Consider the following 22,982-nt stretch of genomic DNA (forward strand, 5'->3'; position numbering starts at 1 on the left):
AAGCGGAACCATAAACACTTATTTTTGTTTTTTCCATTTTTGATGATCCTGTCAGGAGTTATGCTGACAACGCGGACGCACCTTTTTTTCGAGGGGTCACCGGAAATGACGTTACAATGGAGGAGTTTTAATTTTTTTTTCTTTACAATTTCAGATATTATTCTTTAAATATGTATCTATAAGACAAAAAAAAAGTTTGAATTAAATAAATAATTTTTTACATAGAAAAAAATATTGAAAAGATGCATATAAATTATAAAGTTTGGAATTCGAAAATTTTAAACTAGTAGCTCGATAGAAGACAAGGAACAACTATTGAAGAAGATAATTTTTCCGCTGAAAGGCGAGCACCTGCTGAAGAATTTTGGGTAAATACTCACATTTGAAGCCCTAAAATTTTAAGTCGGTGCAATAATTGGAACCATATAACGAACGGCAGCGCAGAAAATTACTTAATTTCCTTTAAGGAAATCGGATGATTTTGTTTGAACGCACAGAATTGCCGTATGTGGGCATTGGAAAATCTACAGCAATTTCTTGAACAGCCTTTGCATTCTTCTACTTTTGATGTTTTCATTTTTTAGTTTTTTTGCCTATTGCTATGGTACGAACATTAACGATTTGTGGTTTTAACAAGAAGGTGCATTATGCCATGATCAACGATAAAGTAAAAAATTTCACAAAAATCGCTCACTTTAACTCCTTGGAACTATTTTTCTTAAAGTTCTGGCACAGATAGAGTTTATATGAATAAACCAGAAGCTTCGAAAGACAACATTCGGAGCGCAATAGGTGTGGCAGGGCACCAATTAACCTTAAATGTCATCGAAAATTTCACTAAAAGTATGCACGCTGATTGTTTAGTCAGGAAGATTTTCCGAATTTTCAAGTTTCTTAATCTTGAGGAACAGAGGAAGCCCTCTGTCTGCCAGTCGTATTGTGTTTGTAGAATATTTATATTTGTACAAGTAAACTTAAATAAATAAAAAATAAATACTTTAATCAAGAGAATGCCTAAGTTGTACATTTTATCATTAAATTCAATAATGCGGTGATTGAAAAAGTTGAATCATTTTTTTAAATTTTTTTTTTTTTGAAAAACATAACTTTTTATATTGATTTTTTTCACAAGAAGAATGATTGATTGCATATCAAAAAGAAAAACTTGTTTTATAAGCCTTTTCTTCCATATAAAGTGCATGCTTAGATTTTTTTAAATGAAAGAAAAAGGTTAGCACTGCGAGCAAAAAAAATGGTAAAAATCAACGGTAGTCTGTGCTCACCCGGAACTTGCACTTTGTTGGGCTAAAATTCAAGTGGCTATAAAACTGCATAGCCAGAAAAAGAATTGGTTAAAAAAATTTAAAGTTTTAATGGTAATGAAAATTCAAACCACTACGTTATATGGGGTTTTTGTAATATTATTGGTGTGCTTATAAATTTTGAAAGGCGGTATATATGAAAGAAAATCGTGGTTAGTGCAAGTATGATCAGCGCTGTGCAATCAAATGCAAAGTAATAGAGGAAGTCTTCAGCTCAGAAATAATAAATCGCTCCATGCCAGGAGCATGGCCTCACAAGGGTTATGTACGTAAGATGCATCAAACTTGGACGGTGAGGCCTTTAGATTTCGCTTTTAGAACCACACACTAAAGTTGAATACTTTTATCTATGGGAGGGGTTGAGCAGTGCAGAGAACAGTTATGAAAATTTAATTTTATATTTGCTTTTGGTATTCAGGGCGCACATTTGGAACATATCATTCATCATTCATAAAGTGAATACCCTTATGACATTTAATTTGAATTCAAAGAGAAGCTCGCCCTTGAACGACCCTGTAAAAGCACCTTTTCCTCAACATTCGTGACATTTTTACAACCAGTTTGCTTTTTTACACCTCGTCCCACAAGCGAAAAAGCGAACGTCACAAAAAATATTGTTTGCATACCTACGAGTATTTATTTACAAATATACAATCTTATGCATACCAACTGACTACTGTCTATTAATCTTCGCTCCGGCTTTGTGATGAAATGCGATGTTTGTTTTAGATTAAGTTAAGACGCATATCCCAAAAGAAAAACGACTGATACACGGAGGGCAGCTCGACCGCCTATAAAGGTGTATGATTATTTGGCAGCTTCGCTGTTAACCGTTAGTTTTTCACCGCCAGTGATGGAGTTCACAAGTGGAAATTTCATTTTAATAAATAGATGAAATTAAAAATATTTATATAGGACGAATAAGTTGTCCTTAAGTAAAAGGATTCGCAAATTTTTTAAACTTAGACAGATTTTATGAATAAAGAAAAAATCTAAATAATCCACCGACTTATAAAAACAAGTCTGAAACATGTTATTCAACTTCTGTAATCGTCCTGAGGGCGTATTCCGCAGTGAATTTCGCAAGCAGTTGTTGGCGACCCTAAGTGGTGAGTCTAAGGATCAGTGTGGAAATGGTGAATTTCTCAAATACTCTCACCAGCTGAGTGTCTCGAATGAGTGAAATGTGTGTAAATTTCATAGTTGTGCTGAAAATAAAAACCCAATTAAAATTTTTCCAAATGCCAGCATTTAAATAAATCTGCTATTTGATTGATTTAAAAAAAAAATTATAAAAATGTGCCTTTTTCTAATTGACATTCTATTCTAAAATCTCCTCCTCCCAGTTACCATCATCACATTTTGCAATGGCATCGGCATTGGTTGGTTCGCGCCCATGCTGACGAAATTCCAGTCGCCCACTGAGAGTCCACTTGATTTCACCGCCTCCGTGGAGGAGGGCTCCTGGTTGGGTGCATTTGTATGTGCGGGAGGTTTTGCTGGAAATATAATCTTTGGAGTTCTTTTGGATCTAATCGGCCGTAAACCGTGCATTTATTTGCTTGCTATACCACATATGGTGAGTAACGATTCATGAGCGAGCGCAAACGTTTAAAATTAATCAAATTATTCAAAAAAAAATTCTAGAGCTTATGGCTACTCGTCTATTTTGCGCCGTCTATTGAATACCTCTATGCTGCGCGCTTCGCATCTGGCATCACTGGTGGTGGCACTTATGTTGTAATACCAATTTTCCTAGGAGAAATCCTCGATCCAACGTGAGTTGCAATTTCTTGTTTCATTGTTGTAATTTTTTGTATTACCTTTGATTTTACAAACTCCTCTTTCTCTTTATTATTCTGCAGCATACGCGGGCGACTTACCTCAATGTTCACGCTCACGCTCAACATAGGCATGATGACGGGTTATGTACTCTCCTCCTATGTGCCATATCACATCATACCAATAGCGGTGATCTTACTGCCTTTGCTGTTTGTACTACTCGAAACCTTCTTCCCCGAAACGCCACCTTATCTTTTGCACTGTGGCAAGGAAGCGCAAGCGGAGTTGTCACTGAAGTTCTATATGAATTACAAAGCTTCATCTAAGCTGGACATCGAACAATTCAACATCAAATTCACGGAATTGAAAAGTGCGGCTAAACATCAAAAATCACAAACGGATGCGGTAACAATACGCGATTTCTGTGAGTTTTCCATCTCCAATTTCCATTCAATTAACTTGGCAATACTTGCAAGTCTCACTAGCGCCCTAATGTTGCTTATTCATTTTCAGTCACCAAACGGGCACTGAAGGCAATCAGCATCGGTATGACACTGATGTTCATTAATATATTCACCGGCAGTTTTGCGTTGCTCAGTTACATGTCGACCATTTTCGTGGCTATCAAAACGCAAATACACCCAGATACGAATACCATCATCATTGGTGTGGTTCAAATTGTTGGCTCTTACATAGCCATCTCTTTGGTAGATCGCTACGGTCGAAAAATTCTGCTCCTCATCTCCACAGCCACCACAGGTGCTTGCCTGGCCTCCTTCGGCATGTACGCCTTCTTGGCTGAGGAAACTAGTGTGGATCTATCAGCATATCACTCCTGGCTGCCACTCGTACTAATGGCGCTTATTATATTCACTGCCAATGTGGGTTTAATACCTGTACCTGCTGTGGTATTGGTGGAGATTTTGCCCCCAAAGGTAATTATCATCCGCACAATACGCGGAAGTATTTGCACACTTTGATAAAGCGCTATCTCTGTGTGCGTGTGTAAGCTTTTTTTATTGAATATTCAAATAACACCTAATTAATATCTGAGTACATGAAAATGTTGATAAATACATTATACAAACAAACACAATCTCATATTTGCAGATTCGCTCAAAAGCCGTTTCCTTCTGCGTAACATTGCTGAGTCTTTTCGCCTTCTTTATGCTAAAAGTTTTCCCACCATTCATGCACGCTTTCGGCTTGTCAGCGACAATGTGGGCTTGTGCGTCATTTGCTGCTTTTGGCCTACTCTTCATAACTGTATGTGTGCCGGAGACTAAGGGAAAATCCGTGAATGTAGATGACGAGAAATAAAGACCGAAACCGTTCGTTTTTTGTTTTCTACGAATTGCAAAGAAATACAGAAGTTTTATAACTATGTAAACAGTGCTTAAAGGGATCTGGACATACAGCCATACATATATACACACACACGCAGTGTACTAAGCTGAAGTAAATCTGTGTTATCACACAATCAAGCGTAATATTCCTAAAGATGTAGATAAATGAGTGCGCACTTTTCCGTTCTATTTTTATATCAAGATTTTTTTAATTTAGAATAATTAAACGAGTTTCTCTTTTTGGTGATTATATTTGGATGTATGCAAATGGATCAACAGTAACGCGTAATAAGAAATTACAATACTAATTTATAACATTACCTGCCAGCGGGCGACAAGGCAAGAAAAACATTCTCAATATTGAGTGTCCATGTGCCCATAACGGATCTAGGGAACGAACACAAACACAATTAATTTTTTTTTTTTTTGTTTTGAAGGAGGTTTAAATCAAAATGTCAGAAACTTTTCAAAGGTGCCGCCATACCAATGACACCAACTAATACTATCACAATCCTCCCACCTCTGTTAAATTCTACCTTGGAACCACAAAAGTGTAATAGTTAGGTAGAGCCGCGTTTATGTCCGAAGACACAACAGGCACCTGCGTCCAGGTTTCCACCGGTAGGCATATGAAGGCTACATGCCATCGAGAGCCTCAATTATTCCAACTGTGTTCACGGGCAGGGAATGGCAAATCTTCAATTAAAAATGGAACCCGAGTGCAGTACAATGGACTTAACTGTGTCTGAGTGTCGTACTTGCTAGTCTGTCCCGAAAAAAAAAAGAGCTTACAGCTCTTTAATTTTTAGAATAAATTTTTTAGATCCAAAAACTTTCTATCATCCAAAGTTGTTAGGAATATAATATTTTATATCTCTTCCTGAATACTTCAGCTTTTCCACTGGTGGTTGTAAAGGGGAACCGATGATTTTCCTCTCTTCTGCCTAAAATCAAAGAATATTTTCCCCTGTACGCGTCTGTGGAAGTTCATCTAATATTGTCTTAGTGTTTGCTATGATTGAAGTCCAATATCTTCTGGCAAACTTGCAAAGAAGATTATACTGGAACTATCTGCTGGGCTTCTCGAAATCGAAATCAATGATAGTCAGCTTTAACTTAACCCATTTAAATACTGCATAGAATTAAATAGGGCATTACGGATTGAACTATCATCTTATTAACCTGGGAATATACTCCAATGAAACTTGCATCTTCTGTAGAGAGAAGAACCTGACCCTCGCAGTGTTTAAAGGCATTCTCGCATTGGTTTTCACATAATCTGCTGAAGTTTATGCTGGAAAATGGCACCTTTTGAACTCTTACGACAACACCGTGGCGTAACCTATGACAGCCAAGCGGAAATTTGGGTCCTGAGCCCGATGATGGTGAGCTTGAAACTGGTCGGGGAATGACCGGCTTCTCTCTCGGTCGCATCACTTTGATATCAGGCTCAACAGGGTATCTGGTCACTGATATTTGATTGATGAAGGAGCTAGATACACATTGTGGAATGAGTTTAGACATTGTGAGGTGGTTTCCCCGCGAAATGAAGGAATTGAGCTTCCCTTGATTATCTGCAGTTTGCTCAGCTGTGGTTCAACCAACGAGTTCTGGGAAAGTATATAAACTTGCAAGGTCGGGATATCCTTCCGCCACGTATGAATCAGAGGCGCTTGTGGGAGCTTCTGAAAGGAACAAATTTTCATCTCTCGAATGAGGTGGAATCATTCTCTTCATCTCGGAGGATGAGGTGGAATCATTCTACTTCTTCATGGCTGCCCTTTGCTCTCACTTCTTTACTACGCCTACTGATACAGTAGGTTTAGATGTATCTTGTTTAGTGTCACGTTTTCGCCTCTAGTTCCCTATATGGTGAAGCCACTTTGTCTCTCTAATAAAACATGAAAAATTGTGAGTGGCTGCGAATTCAAAGTCTGTCAGATATTCAAAGAAGTGAGAGTTTAGACAGCGATGTGCTACTCTAGCCAGAGTGTGGCAAGCGTTCAATCTTCACCACTTCCTCCTCGTTCCTGCAGCTACGAAATAAGCCGTTAGGCAACGCCCGGTGTATTTATGGACTAATAGAGAGATTAATAGGGGACCTTCTTCTATAGGCCAGACCAATCGAGTTATTTCACAAGTATTTGGCCAGTGCGGTGTACATCGACCTAACCCAGTGTTTTTCTAGAAAATCCATACAAATAATTCTCAGCGTGCTCGATTACTATTTTAATAATGACTTTCTTCTGCTCCATTGAGAAATAATAAAAAAACATTTTTATAAGCTGGTACACACCTGATATTTCTCAACAAATGAAGCGAGTAACTCTTTCGCGATAGAAAAAATATGGAGCATTTGCAAAGCGAGTAGAGCGGTGATCACGACCTCAGCGACCGATTACCAAAACGCCTTGTTTTATCGCGAATGTTAATTACAACATGAAGACTCAACTTTTCTAAGCGCAATCATTTCAACTAACTAGGCTTTGGCTAGCTAAAAGTTTCACTTGAAATATTTTCGGATGCTGGCTGTGAACTTTGACATAACTTTTTCCATTAACCTCAGCCCAAGTTAAGGCTTAAAACGGTGTCCACATCGCGCGTGCCACATACATTGTCTAAGTGGAAACGACTGACGACTCTACGACATACCAAACATATCAACAACAACAACGCACGGAAGTGTACTTGAATGAGTTTAAGTGGAAATGTAAACAAAAGGAACTTTAACGAAATTTCGTGTGTTTGTTCGATTGTTTATTCGTTTTTTGTTGACGTAGGACAATTGCAACAACTTGAAGTCAGCATTTACTTATATTGCAAGTAGTAGTTGTTATTGTTTGCTGAAAGTGGAAAGTTTTTCAATTGCACATTGTTGTTGTTGAGAGTTAAACTAAACGAGTTATACGAGTACAACAAAAACGGCTTATTTGAGCATTATGGCAAGAAGGGTTTGCATTAGGGATGCCAACTTTTTCGATTTTTACGATCCCGGGATTACTGGATTAGTCTAGGGATTTTGATATTCATTATTTTGCAACAACTTACTCCTACGAGACAATAAATAATGAATAAATGTTGAATGAAGATGAAGTTACCAACTCCAGGCTAAACAAACCAAGGGCGGCGTTCGGGCGAATGCATACAGTATTGGCGAGTTCGCAAACCCCCATACGCACTAAACTGTGAATATTCAGCTCACGTGAGAAGTCATGGCTTGTCTCCAGCACAGAGGCTACAAATCTTCCCCAACAAATGCCTCCGTATCATCTGTAGAATTTTCTGGCCGGACACCATCAGCAAACGTGCAAAATGTCAGGAATAGTTAGTTTAGCGCGGATCATAACCTGTGTAATGTGGTTTGAACTTCAAATGATAAAATCAAAGTTTTATTTTATTACTTTAATGTATGCATAGCTGAAGTGGAGGGCTGCCCGATCACTCATATTGTTTTAATATTAAGATTTCAGTAATTTGAAGAGTTGAATATTGAACATAAAAAACCCAGCTGATTTTTACTTCAAAGTGTTGTAAACGCAAAGTGCTTTTCAATGTTGCTTTTTTGCTATAAAAGGCCATTTTTCTGTTACCATTTCATATGATTCATAAAAAATTAAATATCCCGAAAATTGTTGGCAAGCAATCCCGGAATTTTTGGGATTTAAAAAATACCGGATTCCTGGGATTCCGAGATTGACATCTCCAGCCTGAGCAAATGTGCGGGAATGAGAATGAAAGAAAGGTTAAATGAATTTTTAGTTTAGTTTTAGTTGATGTTATAGGGTTTTATTTAAGGGGAACGTGTAAAGTACCTCCACACGTTTCATAGTTTCTGACTCATTTAACCATGAACTTCAAATTGAAGTGATCATTGTTGTTATTTCAATGGTTTTGTGTTTTCTGTTTTCCGCAAGTATGCATTTCAATTGAAGGCGAACTTATGAATGTAGGTATGTGCACGGTTCTGAGCAAAGAGGCATTTCAAGGGCTTCTAGTGTAAGAAAGTAAGAAACAAATTTAAAAGAACTTTTGTTTGCATTTCAAATTGAATCTACATAGGCATATAAATTGCAAAACATATTGGAAATACTTATTCACCTACAGAAACTGCATTCTTAAAGGGTTTTTAACTTCCTCACCGACATCAGTTACTACAATTTCAGATTTACTATTTAAATGAATGAAATTCATTAAACATAAAGCTGCTATACTTTTCGAACTGCTGACAAAGCCGTATACATATGTAAGCCTAATACAAGTACACACCTAAGACGACTGATTCTCTTACTTACAAGCCTGCAGAAGCATCTGCGACCGATGGTACAGTTAGTGGCAAAAGCGGTATGTGACTGTAGAAGTTTGCCGCTTACTGAGGCTCATAAAGTACCCGTAGAAATCAGTTTATTTCTTATGTTGTTATTGCTGTATTTAATTTTACTGTTTTTAATTGTAATTTTCATGCTCGCCTTTGCCCAAAGATATTTTATCAAAATTTCTCATTGCACAAATGAATGAAATTCAAATAGAATTTAGACAATAGAATGAAAGTGATATAATTCGTCACAATTCAATGACATTCGATTTCATTGACAATACGCGTACTTGGACCTGAAATTTCTTCTGCGCGACTACCAGTTTGAGACCGATTTTAAGCGATCGGAATTTAGTATACATAACTTTTCATATCAATGCAAATCTAGCGCCTGCGGTCTATTTTTTCAATTTAAAACTCCTAAATTAATTATAAAATCTTTTGCTAAAAATTTTTAAATCAAAACTTATCAAGGCTAATTCTTTGAGTGAAGATTTGAAGAAGTTTTTCAATTTAGAAGAATTATTTTCAACTTAGTCTTACTTTAGTCCATTTATAAAAACGTTATATATATTTTCTACTTGGACTTTCATTTTTTGTTTCGGTTTCAGTAGAATTAAAAAAAGTTCCAAATTTTTTTATTATTATAATTTTCAATAAGTGTCCAGTGAAGAGAACAATCAGCTAACTCAGATTTAACGAAAAAATCAACTCGCGCAGATTTGGAGTTTTCATTCAGTTGATACTCTCATTAGATTAATTAGCTGAGAAGACCTATGACTTTGCGTTGGCCACTAAAGCCTCAAATGAGTGGAGTGAAGCATTACGAGCTTAAGTGAAACGAGGACAGTGCTGAAAAAACTTGATTGGTGTTAGGAGAATAACTGTATCCGTGTAAGGTCGAATTGAACGAAGGCCATGCCATCTCAACATCGCGCCAATGAAAAATTAGCGAGTTTACTTTTATCGTCGGTTCATATTCGAGTGGTCTTAAGATGAGAAGCATCATCAGCATATGGTTTAGCGATCGGCATGCTCGATGGTCACTCTCTGCTAAGGTTTTGGATCGTGACGTAATCATTAATGCGAATGTCCATAAGGAAAAATAAGTGAAAAGTGTTCTTAAACATTTTCCTGAGACAAAAAGCGGTTTTTTCAACAAGTTTCTGCTCGAACACATAAAACAGGGGCCAACCTGTACCAATACCTGTGATCGGACACAGAGTTTTAAGGAGAAATAAGTTTTGAAAGACTAAGAATGCACAATAACGGTTTTTTAAAACTCAGACAATCCTATTTTTAGAATTTTTTTTTAATAATGCATATTGCGTACATATTGAAAATTAAATCAAGCTATTAAATTGGCACATGAATAAAGGATTTTGACAAAAGCCGAACAGGAGCTAGATATATGGCAAGCAAATAATTTTCGCCTCATATCTAACACATTTTAATATTTAAGCTATTTCAATAAAAATTCAAGGCAAAGAAATTTAAATTATTTGAAATTACCTGGATGTATATTTTCAATAATTTTTTTCCTTGAGCACGCAAAATTCGTAATGCATGTAATTTACTGTCACACCTCCGACAGTTGGTTCTGCATTACCGGAATGACCCAAACTTAAATCTGGCCAAGCACTATTACTGCAGCAGCAAACTACGAGCACTTTTTCACACCACAGAAAAACTTTTTGCAAGTCAAAGTCATTACTTGCCACAAGCCACAATGACAATAAAAAATTCGTATTCTGGAAAGAGAACAGCTGTTAAAAGCACTAGCAGATAAGTAGTTAAGAGCTGGTAAGTTGTAGTATTTCTGCCATCATAGACCTGCAAATACATGCAAAATATAAACTGCGGGATATACTCATGACTGCCACTAACTGCTTTTTTGCTGGTTAGGCTGTAAAATTTGCGACGTGCCAAAAATCATAAATGAGAGAAAGAGAGGGAGTGAGTGCGTAGGCACGGCATGGGCAAAGTGGTCTAAATACTCGCAAACAAATGCAAAGCGAAAACGTCGAAATGTCAAAACGGCAACGACGCCCTTGTGGCATGTCTCATTGTGCAAGTATTTTTTAGAGGGCTCAAGCATATTTGCCTTTACGTGAGTCATGTAAACACATACATATGCAATATGTATGCATGAACGAAACCCTTTCCGAGACCCAATCGTACGACACTCGAACGCGTGAAGAATTTATAATTTTTCTTTGGGTGCACGGTCAGCCTTGGGTGAATTGTGTGAAATGCAAATTCGCCGATAATATTGAAATAGAAAACGGCAAAAACCATGCAATCGATGAGCAATAAACAATCAATTTTTGCAATTGAGGTGGCTGACCTCGAGACACTCTACTAAAAGTGTAGTGCGCACAAGAATGGGGTGCATGGCGGTCACGTGTGTCAGCTAAACAACATTTTTTACGTGCAACTATAAAAATGGTTGATGGTAGTCAGCCGTTTTGGGTTATTTCTATTTTTCCAACATTTGATATTAAAATCACTTTGAAACGCTTACAACTTTGCAAAGTAGGATACCAATACAATGGAGGCCAAGAAATAAAAACAGGGCGTGAAAATAAAATTTTTTTTTTAGAGGAAAACTCTTTTCCTCTTCCAATAAAGTAGTAGCAGCTGAGAAAATTCTATGCAACATAATTATTTTGGTAAGCCGTAAAAAGGATCGCAGTAAACATTCGACTGTGAAGGGAAGGGAACCATTATAAAATACTGCAAAAAAGTAGTAAATAGCAACAAAAAGGTTTACATTTTTGAAGTGAAACTTCTTTAGGCGCGTCGGGGGCCCCAAGGCAGATTGAAAATAGGCGAGTGAAACGGTAAGTTCGGAGCGTTACCGAAATCCGTCAAATGGGCGGGGCCAAGGAGCAGCTGCTCCTTCCCACTCTCGCCTATTCGCTCTCTCTGTCGCTCTCTCGCATCGCAAACGCTGAACGATGTGAGGGAGCCACCGAGACACGCCGTCTCTCCCCTTCTCTCTCGAATGCCTTTCTTTCTCTCCCGTTTGCTCTATAGCAAACTACCCACGCCGTGCATCAGCCGTTCAGTAAGTGTGAAGCGAGGTTAGGATATTGCGTTGACCTGTGATTCGCACTGAACGAAGCGATATTCTTAAATTCAGTGTGTGTTGGTGAACAATTAAGTTACGGGCAAAATGAGTCAGAGTGAGACCGATGTGACGCAAACTTGCGCATCAGATGCGACTCATCAACAGATAGTTGTCTCCAATATGCCTGATGAAATACATGGCAATCCAAGGTAAATATATATTAAGTAAATATATCAAATAAATATATCAAAAAATATATCACATAAATGTACGATGAAATACATCACGAATGAGGGATTTTGAATACATAACCTCGTTAACGTGTGGGTTTGAATAGAAAATTCACTTAACTCGTAATTAATACACAGCCCCGTTAAATTGGTTTATCGCGTTCTTTCTGTTGGGCTCCCATGCATGGAACAACCAACTTAGAAGTTTCACTTCTACCGTGCGTGAGTCTGACGGACCCTAGATTATTTTTATTAGTAAACTCTCGGCAAGAAAAAGGACTATGAGAAGGGTTAAACAAAATCTTTTTATTCCCCCTGGGTCATCTCATAGGGAAGGTTCATCAATTGGGTGCTGCGATCATACGACTTGACAACTAATGATTTTTTTTCAGCGGCTACGGTTCCAAGTCAACTACTTTGAACGAGGTCGCATATATTGGACCGACTGTTTGCATCACTGACAGCAACGCCAAGGCGATCATTTGAATGATTGTCTAGTTTAAACCATCCCTAATTGCATGAGTGTCATGGAACAAAAATTCAGAAGGTGTCGCCAATATCAGACGGTTTGTTTACGAAAACACTAAGATTGCCTTGGTTGTATGAGAAAAAAAATATACGCAGCCTCCACTCATATTGCTTCGTTGCTGTCTTAACAACGACGGATTGGACGAATATGTCAACAGGTGTGAAATAAGCTGGTATCCCTCATGAGCTCTTTAACTAACCCTTAGACCGGATCTGAGCGAGTTTGACAGAATCAACTGATGGGCTGACGTCGCTTGAGGTGTGTTTACAAAAAACTGAGATTGTGTTAGTGATATACGAAAATAATCAAGCAATGACACATCGTTGCCGGCCGAACAACGACTGATTGGAGGAGTGTGTGAAATGATGGTCGGCTGCCGAATCTCCCTTGTGACGTGGTAGCCGAAGTTACTCGCTCAATTTCGTTTTTCACCATAGCTAAAGGCCAAACCTGGTAATTTATCATCTTTGCTTGAGCGTAGCATCAGTTTGGTATCTCACACTGTCGTTTTTATGCAAATTTTTTTTCCTATCTTTCTTATCTGTTCACCCCATGTACTATATCTCATAAGATTAAGATTATCATCAAAAGTTGAAAGTTTTTCTAGTAGGCGTCATTTCGTTCAGAAAGCAAATTCCTTTTATTATTCTTTATTTATCAAGTCTTTATCAAGTATTCTGCATTCACAGTCAGAAGCTTGCTTCAGCTGGTTGATGGCTACATATTGTAAAATTATTATTTTAAATCAAAGATGCATGCATAGGTGTGTATGTCAAAATGAAAGAAATTGTTACGTTAATAAATTAAATTTTTTTCTCGTAAATAATTTTGAAAAATTTATTTCATTCAGCCTCTTTAAAGACTCCTAATGCAAGGCAAACTAAGGGGATATTTTTAGAAATAAAGAATTTGTTTATTTTAGGTCCCATATTGGCTGGCACTCGCATTTGCTTTTGGCACATAACTGTAACTCCACTTTGCCTCCATCTGGTATCGTTGAAATATCTTTATTTGAGCATTTTCCGTTTCACTTGACGGCAATGCGCAATCTTAAACTGTGTTTACTTAATTTCTCGCAGCTTTTTTCACTACTTTACTTTCGCTATTTTTAGCACAACAATGTTGCACCATCTAAAACTGTTCTGGCACACTCGCACACACACACTGACTCATGGACAAGCATACATTGCTGGAAAAAATTTCAAGCGTGCAAGTGAGGTGTTTGTTTTGTTTTGATTTCTGCAAAATTATTGCCAGCAAGCGCGAATCTGTTACATTTCTTATTTTGTGGCACAAAACACCAAACAGACAACCGCCGCGATATGCAAGATTTAATATTTGATATGCGGCATGTGCCTATGACGTTTTGCAGATTGCGTGAAGAGCAGGTCTGGATAAAATTTCAAGGGGTTGCCTTTGCCAAGAAAAATGGTAAGCAATACGAGGAAATATTTAGTAGAAAGAGTGAGCGCTTTTATGGCATGCATGATGAAGGGCAAACACAAAAAAAAAAAAATAAATAAATAAATAAAAAATACAAAGCAAGTTGTCTACAAGCACTTAGCGGGCTTAGGAAGTGGGTTTCAATTACTCTATGCAGTACGTAGTACAAAATTTATACAAGCATATTTTAATGCCATACAAATTTAAGTGAAATATATTTTATACATTTTTTATTTACTATTTAACCCTCTCAGTGTCTCCTTAAAACTTTCTCACGCAGCAGCAATGATAAAATCTAAGATCGCGCGTGGGTTTAAGGGCTAATTTGTGCCGTCTGCCTAGAAGAGAAGCTTAATTAACTTTAATTGTTACAATAATTCCCTTTTCCTTTTTAAGGCAGCTGGGCCTTTTCTATAGCTCAGCACAAGAAGCATTTCACTCGTAAGAGGGCTACAGTGCGTCGCTAAAGCGTATTGGTGTAGAGTGAAAAAACTCTACAGCTGTTTTAACTCCGCTACCGAACGTGATTTATGAATATCCATCACGCACGCAGTTGGCAAACCAAAAAAGGCTAACGTGGTCAGTGAGTAGAAAGTGAGCCTCGAGAACGAATGCCGCATAGTACGAGTTTAATAGAATAATTGGACGCTGACCTAATTAATTAAAGCTTTCTAAGTTTGAGCTCACACAGGAAATAGCAAAAGTTAGGGCATACCCACGCACACCCGCACCTGCTTACATGCGCGTGCATGTGTATGTACATTAGGATGGGCCAAAACCCAATTTGTATTTTCTTGACGCTGCCGCTAAATTTGTTGCATGGCGAAAAAAAAATTAAATTAATAAATTAAAAATTACCATTGAATTCCCATGGTAGAAATGCACTTTTCCATGAATTTGGTGAAAAATGTTTACAGATATTATTGAATCTGCTCTTTAAAGCAATTTAACCATTTTTTACAGCGACGCTGTTACCAGAAAACCCAAGGCAAACAAGATTTGAAAGTGAATTAAGTTCTCTCAGAGTTCTAGAAGTCGGAGAAAAATCAAGATCAATAGGATTTAAATTCTCTCAAAGTTCTAGAAGTCGGAGCCTTGGAAGCATAATTAGTTCTAGCCATCTCTAACAAAAAAATTTAATGATTTCTTAAGATTCTGAGGAATACTGAAGTAAATTTTCTAGAGTAACGATGCGGAGCCAATAACCCCTCTTATCAATTTTAGGCTGAATTTTCCTCAAGCACTCACCTCTACAGGTGGGTTTTTGCTTTCGTAAACAATCCGAAACGGACTTACAAAAAGTTTGCGAAAGCTTTAAAAAGTTACAAAATACTTTATCCCGGGTAATAAAGCAATTTAAGTTAGATGTTAGTGTTAAGCTTAATAATGAAACGGGACGGATCAAAGGCTGCGGTGACCGTAAGAAGGCGGAAAACGTGGTGTCCACGCTGAAGAGAAATCCAAATCTTTGCGGAAGAAATATAGCTCGAATGGTGAGATACTTGGAGCCATTTGGACGTAGAACTAAAGCTGAAGTTCCTGTGGTGCACTTTACCTAACCTAAACCAAAGCAGAGGCTGGTCTGAAGACATACAAAGTTCAAAAAGTATCGAATCGCAATGCAACGAAGAATGATGTGGCTTAAATACGCACCAAACGGCTGTACGCAGATCTCGTGCAGAAACATTAACGTTGCGACGATCAAACGTACGCTCTATTTGACTCTTCTCAACTTCCCTGCCAAGAGTTTTATGCTGCTGACTGCCGAAGGAAATGTCTCAGCAAAAGTTAGGACTTTGTGTCCTGAACAGTAAAATTTTCGTCACTATTGACACAGAAACCTTCACCAAAGAGTGCTTACAAAAGAGACGTTGGCCATTTTTACATCACCATGACGTACATGGCCTGATCTGGCTTCGTGCCACTACAGTAAAGCAGCTCTTAAACTGTACGAGAAAAAAATGATATCGTTTTTGTGCCTACTGAAGCGATCCCTGTCTATTGCCCAGAACTTCGCTCAATCGAGAGATATGCGTCGAATAAAAGTAACTACGCCATATGAATTTGCTATGGTGCTATTCAAATGTCTTTAAAAAACGAATCTAGAGTCAAATACCACACCAAGATCAATAGTATCATTTGCGTAATGTAGAACTACCAGCGTGGTATGAAGTAGGCATAAGAGAACGAGATTTTCAAAGCCTTGGCGCCTTGACCATAGAATCCATTTAGGAGTTAGCAACAAGAAAATGTTTTACGTTTATTTTTGGGACACCCTAATGTACATTCTTACGAATATTTCTAGTGACCTTTTATGGATGCCTCAGTCTGGCTAAGAATAAGAATATTCCAAGCGCATTTTCTAAGACAGTAGCTGAGACACATTCTATGTCACTGTGGGAAAGGTATGTCTGAAGGCACTTTAGGGCACATACTTATCACACATACACACACACATATATATAAAATGCTTATCATGTTCACGTCAGTCAAACGTCGATCGGCGGGTCAATGCAGTAAAAGTTTAGCAATTCTTGCAAATTTGCAACACGTTCATTGTCATTTAGAATTTAATCACGTCGCTCTTTCGTCAGCCTTCTGCTGTAAGTCGCGTTATGGACTTTGATTGGAGGTAGAAAAATGCACAGAAGTATACAGCGGCCAGCAGGCACAGCGCTTATCTACTCAGAACGGATGGCTGAACTCAGTTAAGGGACAGTGGTCTTATCACATAAGTCTTCCTCTTCTTGTTGTTTTCGTTCCTACATTCGCGTAATAAATAAAGAAAAATTAAACGAAATAAAAAGAAAAATTCAAACAAGTGATGGAGCAAAACCAAAACAACGCGAAATGTAAATAAAATCATTAAATAGGAAAAGAAAAAAGCAACCAGCAAACAATCACCTGCGCAACTCAAAACAAAAGATAAAGCAAGCACAAACTGTAATCTCCACTAAAATAAAGCATATTGTTGGAAAGTGAAAACAAAGCAAAACGTAAATGATCTCTGGATGTGCGAGTTCATATTTAACTTGTATTTTATGGTCTCGTATGTGCGAGCACGTCAAGTGACACTTCATTCAACTTCACTACACTCGACTTCATTCCACTTTCAAGCACTGCCGCACTCAAATTCCTCCGCTGCTCATCAATTTTTGCTGAACTGACATTTTTTGAGTAATTTGTTTAATTAATTAAATGACATTTGTACGTGTCCGAACGTCAGGCGTTCGGCGTACGGAGAGCGTTTTTTACACCGACGACAGCTTCAGCGCTGTGCAGCGGTGGCGCCTCGGTCTTTGTGGACACTCACGTTCGCCCGCGTAAGTAGCTCAAAGGAGCTGAGTGTGTGGCGGCAACTCATTCACACATCATGTCACGTGTCAACAACAAGTCAGCCGGACTGAGCAGCCGAGTCCCCAGCCATAAAGACGACCGCGTGTATCGCAACGTGTCAACAATGCCTGGCATCCACTGGTGACTCTTGTCTCATAAGTATTGTTGTCGTGGATTCTTTCGTTGGTCGCTGCCAGCGGCCACTTGACAGTTAAGCACAATATTGCAGTTGGTATTTGGTAAGGCTTGGCGCCAAAGGTGAAATGCCAATGCACGTAAGCACATATCTGTGCCACGTTCCAAGGCGTGTAATCTCTTCTTCTATTCCTGTGCTCCATCTTATGCTCCCATGTGTACGTATGTACAATATATAATTTCTTATTCCACCCGTTCGCTTTTCGTTTAAGTAATTGAGTTAATGAGCGTCGGTGCATGTAGCAATTTGTTCTTTAGGCGCCATATTGCAAAACTTGCTCGTAGCCACTGCTGCCTCTGCGAGAATGTGCGCTCGTCCGGCGGCTGTCGGCTTAGCAAAGTCTTACTTTTTTGCTTTTAGCTTTTAGTTGGTGTTTATTTGTACAGCTTATGGCCGGCTTTGAATTTGCGGTGGTCATTAATCTTCAATAGCTTGGCTGATTCAGGTCTGCTTGTTGTTGGGAAGTTGTGTTGTATTTGACAGATTGCAGACTTGTAGTTAAGGTAATCACATAAAAATACTCGTAATCAATGGGAAAGGTACTTTCAAAGGTTTACTCTTATGTGAAAAAGTAATTGGAGAGTGTAAAAAAATTGGTAAGTAACACTAAACGGTTTACGGACAAATCAATAGGAAAAAGGGTATGTGTGCTTGTGGTTGGAAAAAGTGGAAAAAATCTACGTAGCCAATTTGCTGCAAATGACTTGGCACATTTTCGCTTCTTTTGGCGTGGCTGTACTCCGCATCAGCTTAGGAAACGAAAAAGTTTACTGAAACATGAAAAGTGGTGGAGTTAAAAGCTATTTTCATACAATAACATTCTTAGAATAATTGCAAATGTATACCTCCATTATATTACATATATTGAGAGCTCCTCATTAGTACGGTGATGATGGCATTTCATTGCACCAAAAAGAAATAGTACAAAACTTTAATTTAAACACCATTCACAGATGTTTTCTTATTTTTTTTTTAATAATGGCTTAGGCTTAGCTATGCAATGAAAGCAGAGCCAATATTAGAATTCCTATGGCAACTTGCAAATGAAGAATACAAAACAATATTCCCGAAGAAGCCAATAGATCATGGAGAGAAAAAAGTACTTCTGCTACAACCAGGCCAATTTGGCCGCAAATAGATAAAAAAAGGTCAGGAAATAGCTCAACCTCTTAAGAGAGAACATCTCGAAGGTCATCGCTTATGTTACCGGTCATTGGCTGTTAGTAGACACACTTCTAGGAGTAAATGGTTCCATGATGAATAAGGCCTCAGGTTACCGTCTTACTAAGTGGTACCACAACGAACCTACACAATCTAAGTGAGTTGGCTACTCTAAACCGACTGCCACAGAAGCCTAACCCTACCTAGGCTATGCTCAGTAATCTCTGAAAGTTCCATAATGGGATTCCCATAACTTTTCGGGCTACCATCTATCTAATAGAAGCGTAGCCGACATAACTAAGAAACTATTTGACTAACTCGATTCGAACCAACTGCTTCGTAAAGGCTTTTAATATTTATTATCCTCAATATATTCAGAAAAGTCTAAAGTTACCACTATTCTCTATAATGGCCTCATATTTTCGCGACACAGTTTGTGTTAATTTCTGCGGAAATTGTGGAGATAGTCGCTCCAAATCAGCCGAATTTTCTGCGTCCATATTAGTTTTTCTCTGAGTTTTTGCTTTACTCTTGCCCAATCATTTTCAATAGGGTTGGCATGAGGCGACTGTGCGGATCAATGCAACATTTCAATCCCATTTTGGTGTTTCCACTCTACACACCTTCGGCTTGGATACTTGACATCATTATGTTCTTGTAGAATCCAAGGTTAGTTAGTTCTTTTAAACTGCAGCTGACGGTACTAATGCTTTTTGGTAAATTGTGTTCATCAAAACTGCATTCAAATCGGCGGTAAACACAAATAAACGGCCAAATCCTTTTTCAAATAATCAAAGTTTTACTGTGCCTTACATACATATATATACTACTTCACAGAAGACCATAGTTATTAGTTGCCTCGATTTATGGTTAATTTTACAAATTAATTATGTCAATATTTTTTTATAAATAAATAAAATGTATCTATTTTTCATCACCCTTTAAGTTTGTTGATCAAATATTAAAAATTGTCTACTGGTGGATGACGTTAACCGCCAACCTGCTGAACGGACATTAAACTTATCCTCATATTTGCCACATAGCGAGACACACTACGTGGCATCCGCTAGTAAAGAATATATCTTGTCTTTTCAAACATGTCTACTCGTACCCAAAATGCAAAGAAGCAAAACTGGGTGCTGTTTAATGCGTCACTTTTCCTCAGTGTCGCTCAGCAGCAGCTCCAAATGACAGCAAACGAAGAAGACATTAAGTGACAGATGTCAAATGCGAATATGATGAGCGCTAAAGGAATAACGAAAATGGCAACAAAAGCAACAACATATTAAACAGAAGCGGCAGTAGTTACGCTCGTCTTCTTCGTGTACAAGAAACAGCGGCTAGGCGCTTGGTTTTAATACAATTTGAATTTTTATTAATATAAATTTTTTGTTTTGTTTGTTTTTATGCAAGTAAAGTGTTGAAATTATTTCTTTGGCTTGTTATACTGTGAGTGTGTAATGGGTTAAATAAACGACGCAGACAGTTTGTCAAACCTCGCAACATTACGTTTGTTGAAGTCACCATGCAGGGTAACCGAGAAAGTCGTCTTAAGTGCTTAACGCCATTATTATTTAGGTAATTTCTGATTAATTTGGTTATAAGGCATGATATGTCTAAAGTTTAACCGTTTTCGTGATATTCGATTTTAAAGATTACTTTACAAACATATTTTCTTTTTGCTTGTGTACCTCTACTTTTTTTTCAATTTCAGTATAAGGGTCCGATTTTTTATTTCTATTTTTAGTTAAAGGATATCTCAATTAATAAAAATCATCAATTTAATTCTAACCAAGCCCTGGCAGTTGAAAAAGGCAGCCAGATAAGGTTTCGAATTTACGATTTATTACTAATGGTTGCCTAAGTCGCACGTGAAATGTTTGACGTACGAGACTCGCACTCTCCAACTATCACTAAAGCACCGTTTTGATATCATTATGAGATCTCCAACAGGCAGTTATCTACAGCCACCGAGAGGTGTTGATGTAATGGAGAAGATCGATGGGATTTTGGTTGGAGTCCTGCCTGTCGAAAAAAAGAGCACCTAATAACCTTAGCCGTCCAGCTGCCAAGCCCGGACATTTACAGAGAAAGTACTCAACAGCTTCCGCAATGGGGCGTAAATGGTAAATCCAGCTTTCGCCCAATGACCGGTAAGCACAGCTACAAGTTTGGAAATTGAATGGCGTAGAGACCCGGGACTATCTTCGTCCTGCTTCTATTATCCTGAGACCATAGGATTTTTGAAACAGCTCCATCTGATCTATGCTTTCCTGAGAAATGAGTTGTGCAATTCTCCTTTAACAATAGGGAGATGCAAATGACCGGGTGGGAGACCTCTGTTGGCATGGGAACTATTCCGCAAATTATTTTAGAAACTAGTTTGTCGGTTTAGTTATGCAAGAAGTTATAATACTCAAGATAAAGAAGAACCTTGTAGGCGGATTGCGGATTCGACTAGTGGAGGCTAAAATTCCATCAGAAAAAAGTGAAAATATTACTTTAACGCTTTTTCATTATATTTCCAATTTCTGATACAAATTATCATTCTTTCTCATATTTTTCGATTCTTTTAATGGTTTGAATTATGTTAGGTACTAAATAGGCCGTCTTTGGAGTTGATTACGTTGGACTACCGGCTAGTCTATTGGGAATAATTTTATTACTCTTAGAATATTATACTTTTTCCGGTAACCCTGTATTATCGACTTGCCATTCACTGCAGCGGCATTGAAAAACCGTGCCCTCAGTCAGAGCAAAGTTAGTTAGTTAAATAAATTACATAAATGAACCATTTATAATTATATTTCATGTAAAATAAATAAAATAAATGAATTAAAAAATATATAAATAAAATACAATAAATAATACAAATTTATCAAGAAATTGGTTGTGGATAGGAGATTTAAAAACATTATATGAGAAAAGTACTATATGTAAGTTTGACAAACCGATTCTGTCGTTTACTAGGCTCTTTAAGAGACGCCAACTTTTATATGCAAATGAGAAGGGAAGATAATGGTACAGAGTGTAAAAGTGAAATAACACAAGCGCTTCACTCATGTGTGTGCATTTAATTAATGAAATTCACAAGATGATCGCGCCGGTTTATGCGCCATTTGGCTGCCCGGGTGACATGTTTTGACTGTGTTTGAAATTTATGAATGGCATTAAGCTTAACTGGTGGCATACGCGTATGTATGTAAGTATACTTTAAATTGTCGTGAACACGACAATGTGTGGCACAAACCATCACAATTGAAATGACAGCGAAAGGATATGAAAGTTTAATGAGTGAAAAAGAGTCAAAAGAAATTGAGAAATAAAATACAGCAGAAGCGGAAAAATTAAGTGCACAATACGAGAGACAAACTGTAAAGGAAAACGGACAGAAATAGAAAAGCAGCAAAGCCGATTTAAAAATGAGTACTGCATGAAAGCGCATTGGTGACGTGCTAAGTATTCGTGACCCACCGAATGAGGCCAAAAAGGACGCTGAAAGAGGCAACAAATTCTAGTATAGCAAGAATCTAATTTATTTTTAAATCGAGTTTAAAAATAAATGTTACAAGCGTGGAAGGGAAATTTGGCGATATTACAAACAAATTAGAAGAAATTGAAATGAAAAAATTTGCAGCTTTATTGATATTGGATAGGGAATATTTTTGATGTTATTGGAGCCTTTTGTCACAGGCTTGAAACCTTCTTAACTATGCATGCTGAATAATGTAAAAAGAAAATTCATGCAGGCGAATGATTATCAACAAACCATCTCAAAAATATTGCTACAATGGGTAGGTAGGTAATTAATCACATCTTAAGTCAAAAATAAGTATGTACATTTGCGTTCAAAATAATAGGAGCGCTACGAATTCGGCAAATTTTCATCAAAATCTCAAACTTTTTACTGAGAATTTTCAGCAAAATTTTGTATAGATCATTAAATTTAGGTGCAAAACGTAAGTTTCAAGTAGATCAAAAATCACACTGATTTTTTAGAATTGTGCATTTTCTCCGTTTAACGCCTACTGTACAGGGGCTAAGCGCACAAACACATGCTTTCTGTCGGATCTGCCGATATGAAGAAGAGGAAGAACCGATTTTCGCCTTCTGTGCCATTCTTCTGCTCTATCCAGATGAAGTTTCAGCACTTTAGGTAAACAAATCATTGATGAGTTAGAAGATCTAAGCAATATCCAAATCAGGCAGAGATCTTCTAAAGTTATTGAACAGTTCGCATTCGGTCTAAAGA

General features: G+C 37.7%; 1 protein-coding gene across 1 annotated transcript; it reads left to right on the top strand.

The window, feature by feature from the left end:
- Positions 1 to 2,160: 2,160 nt before the first annotated feature.
- LOC128864027 (facilitated trehalose transporter Tret1-like) lies at positions 2,161 to 4,702 on the top strand. Its single transcript, XM_054103498.1, has 6 exons — positions 2,161 to 2,431; positions 2,669 to 2,901; positions 2,970 to 3,100; positions 3,188 to 3,528; positions 3,618 to 4,039; positions 4,215 to 4,702. Exons 1-6 carry the CDS (start codon positions 2,353 to 2,355, stop codon positions 4,422 to 4,424), a joined length of 1,416 nt encoding a protein of 471 aa, XP_053959473.1. The 5' UTR covers positions 2,161 to 2,352; the 3' UTR covers positions 4,425 to 4,702.
- Positions 4,703 to 22,982: the final 18,280 nt, after the last annotated feature.

This window comes from Anastrepha ludens, chromosome 5, assembly GCF_028408465.1.
Source record: "Anastrepha ludens isolate Willacy chromosome 5, idAnaLude1.1, whole genome shotgun sequence".
Classification (NCBI taxonomy): Eukaryota; Metazoa; Arthropoda; class Insecta; order Diptera; family Tephritidae; genus Anastrepha; species Anastrepha ludens.

Excerpts from the sequence above, each read along its gene's own strand:
- LOC128864027 (XM_054103498.1), top strand. The coding sequence starts at position 2,353 with ATGTTATTCAACTTCTGTAATCGTCCTGAGGGCGTATTCCGCAGTGAA. Across the intron at positions 3,101-3,187 it reads GGAGAAATCCTCGATCCAAC|CATACGCGGGCGACTTACCT; the intron begins GTGAGTTGCAAT and ends ATTATTCTGCAG. Across the intron at positions 4,040-4,214 it reads TGGAGATTTTGCCCCCAAAG|ATTCGCTCAAAAGCCGTTTC; the intron begins GTAATTATCATC and ends TCATATTTGCAG.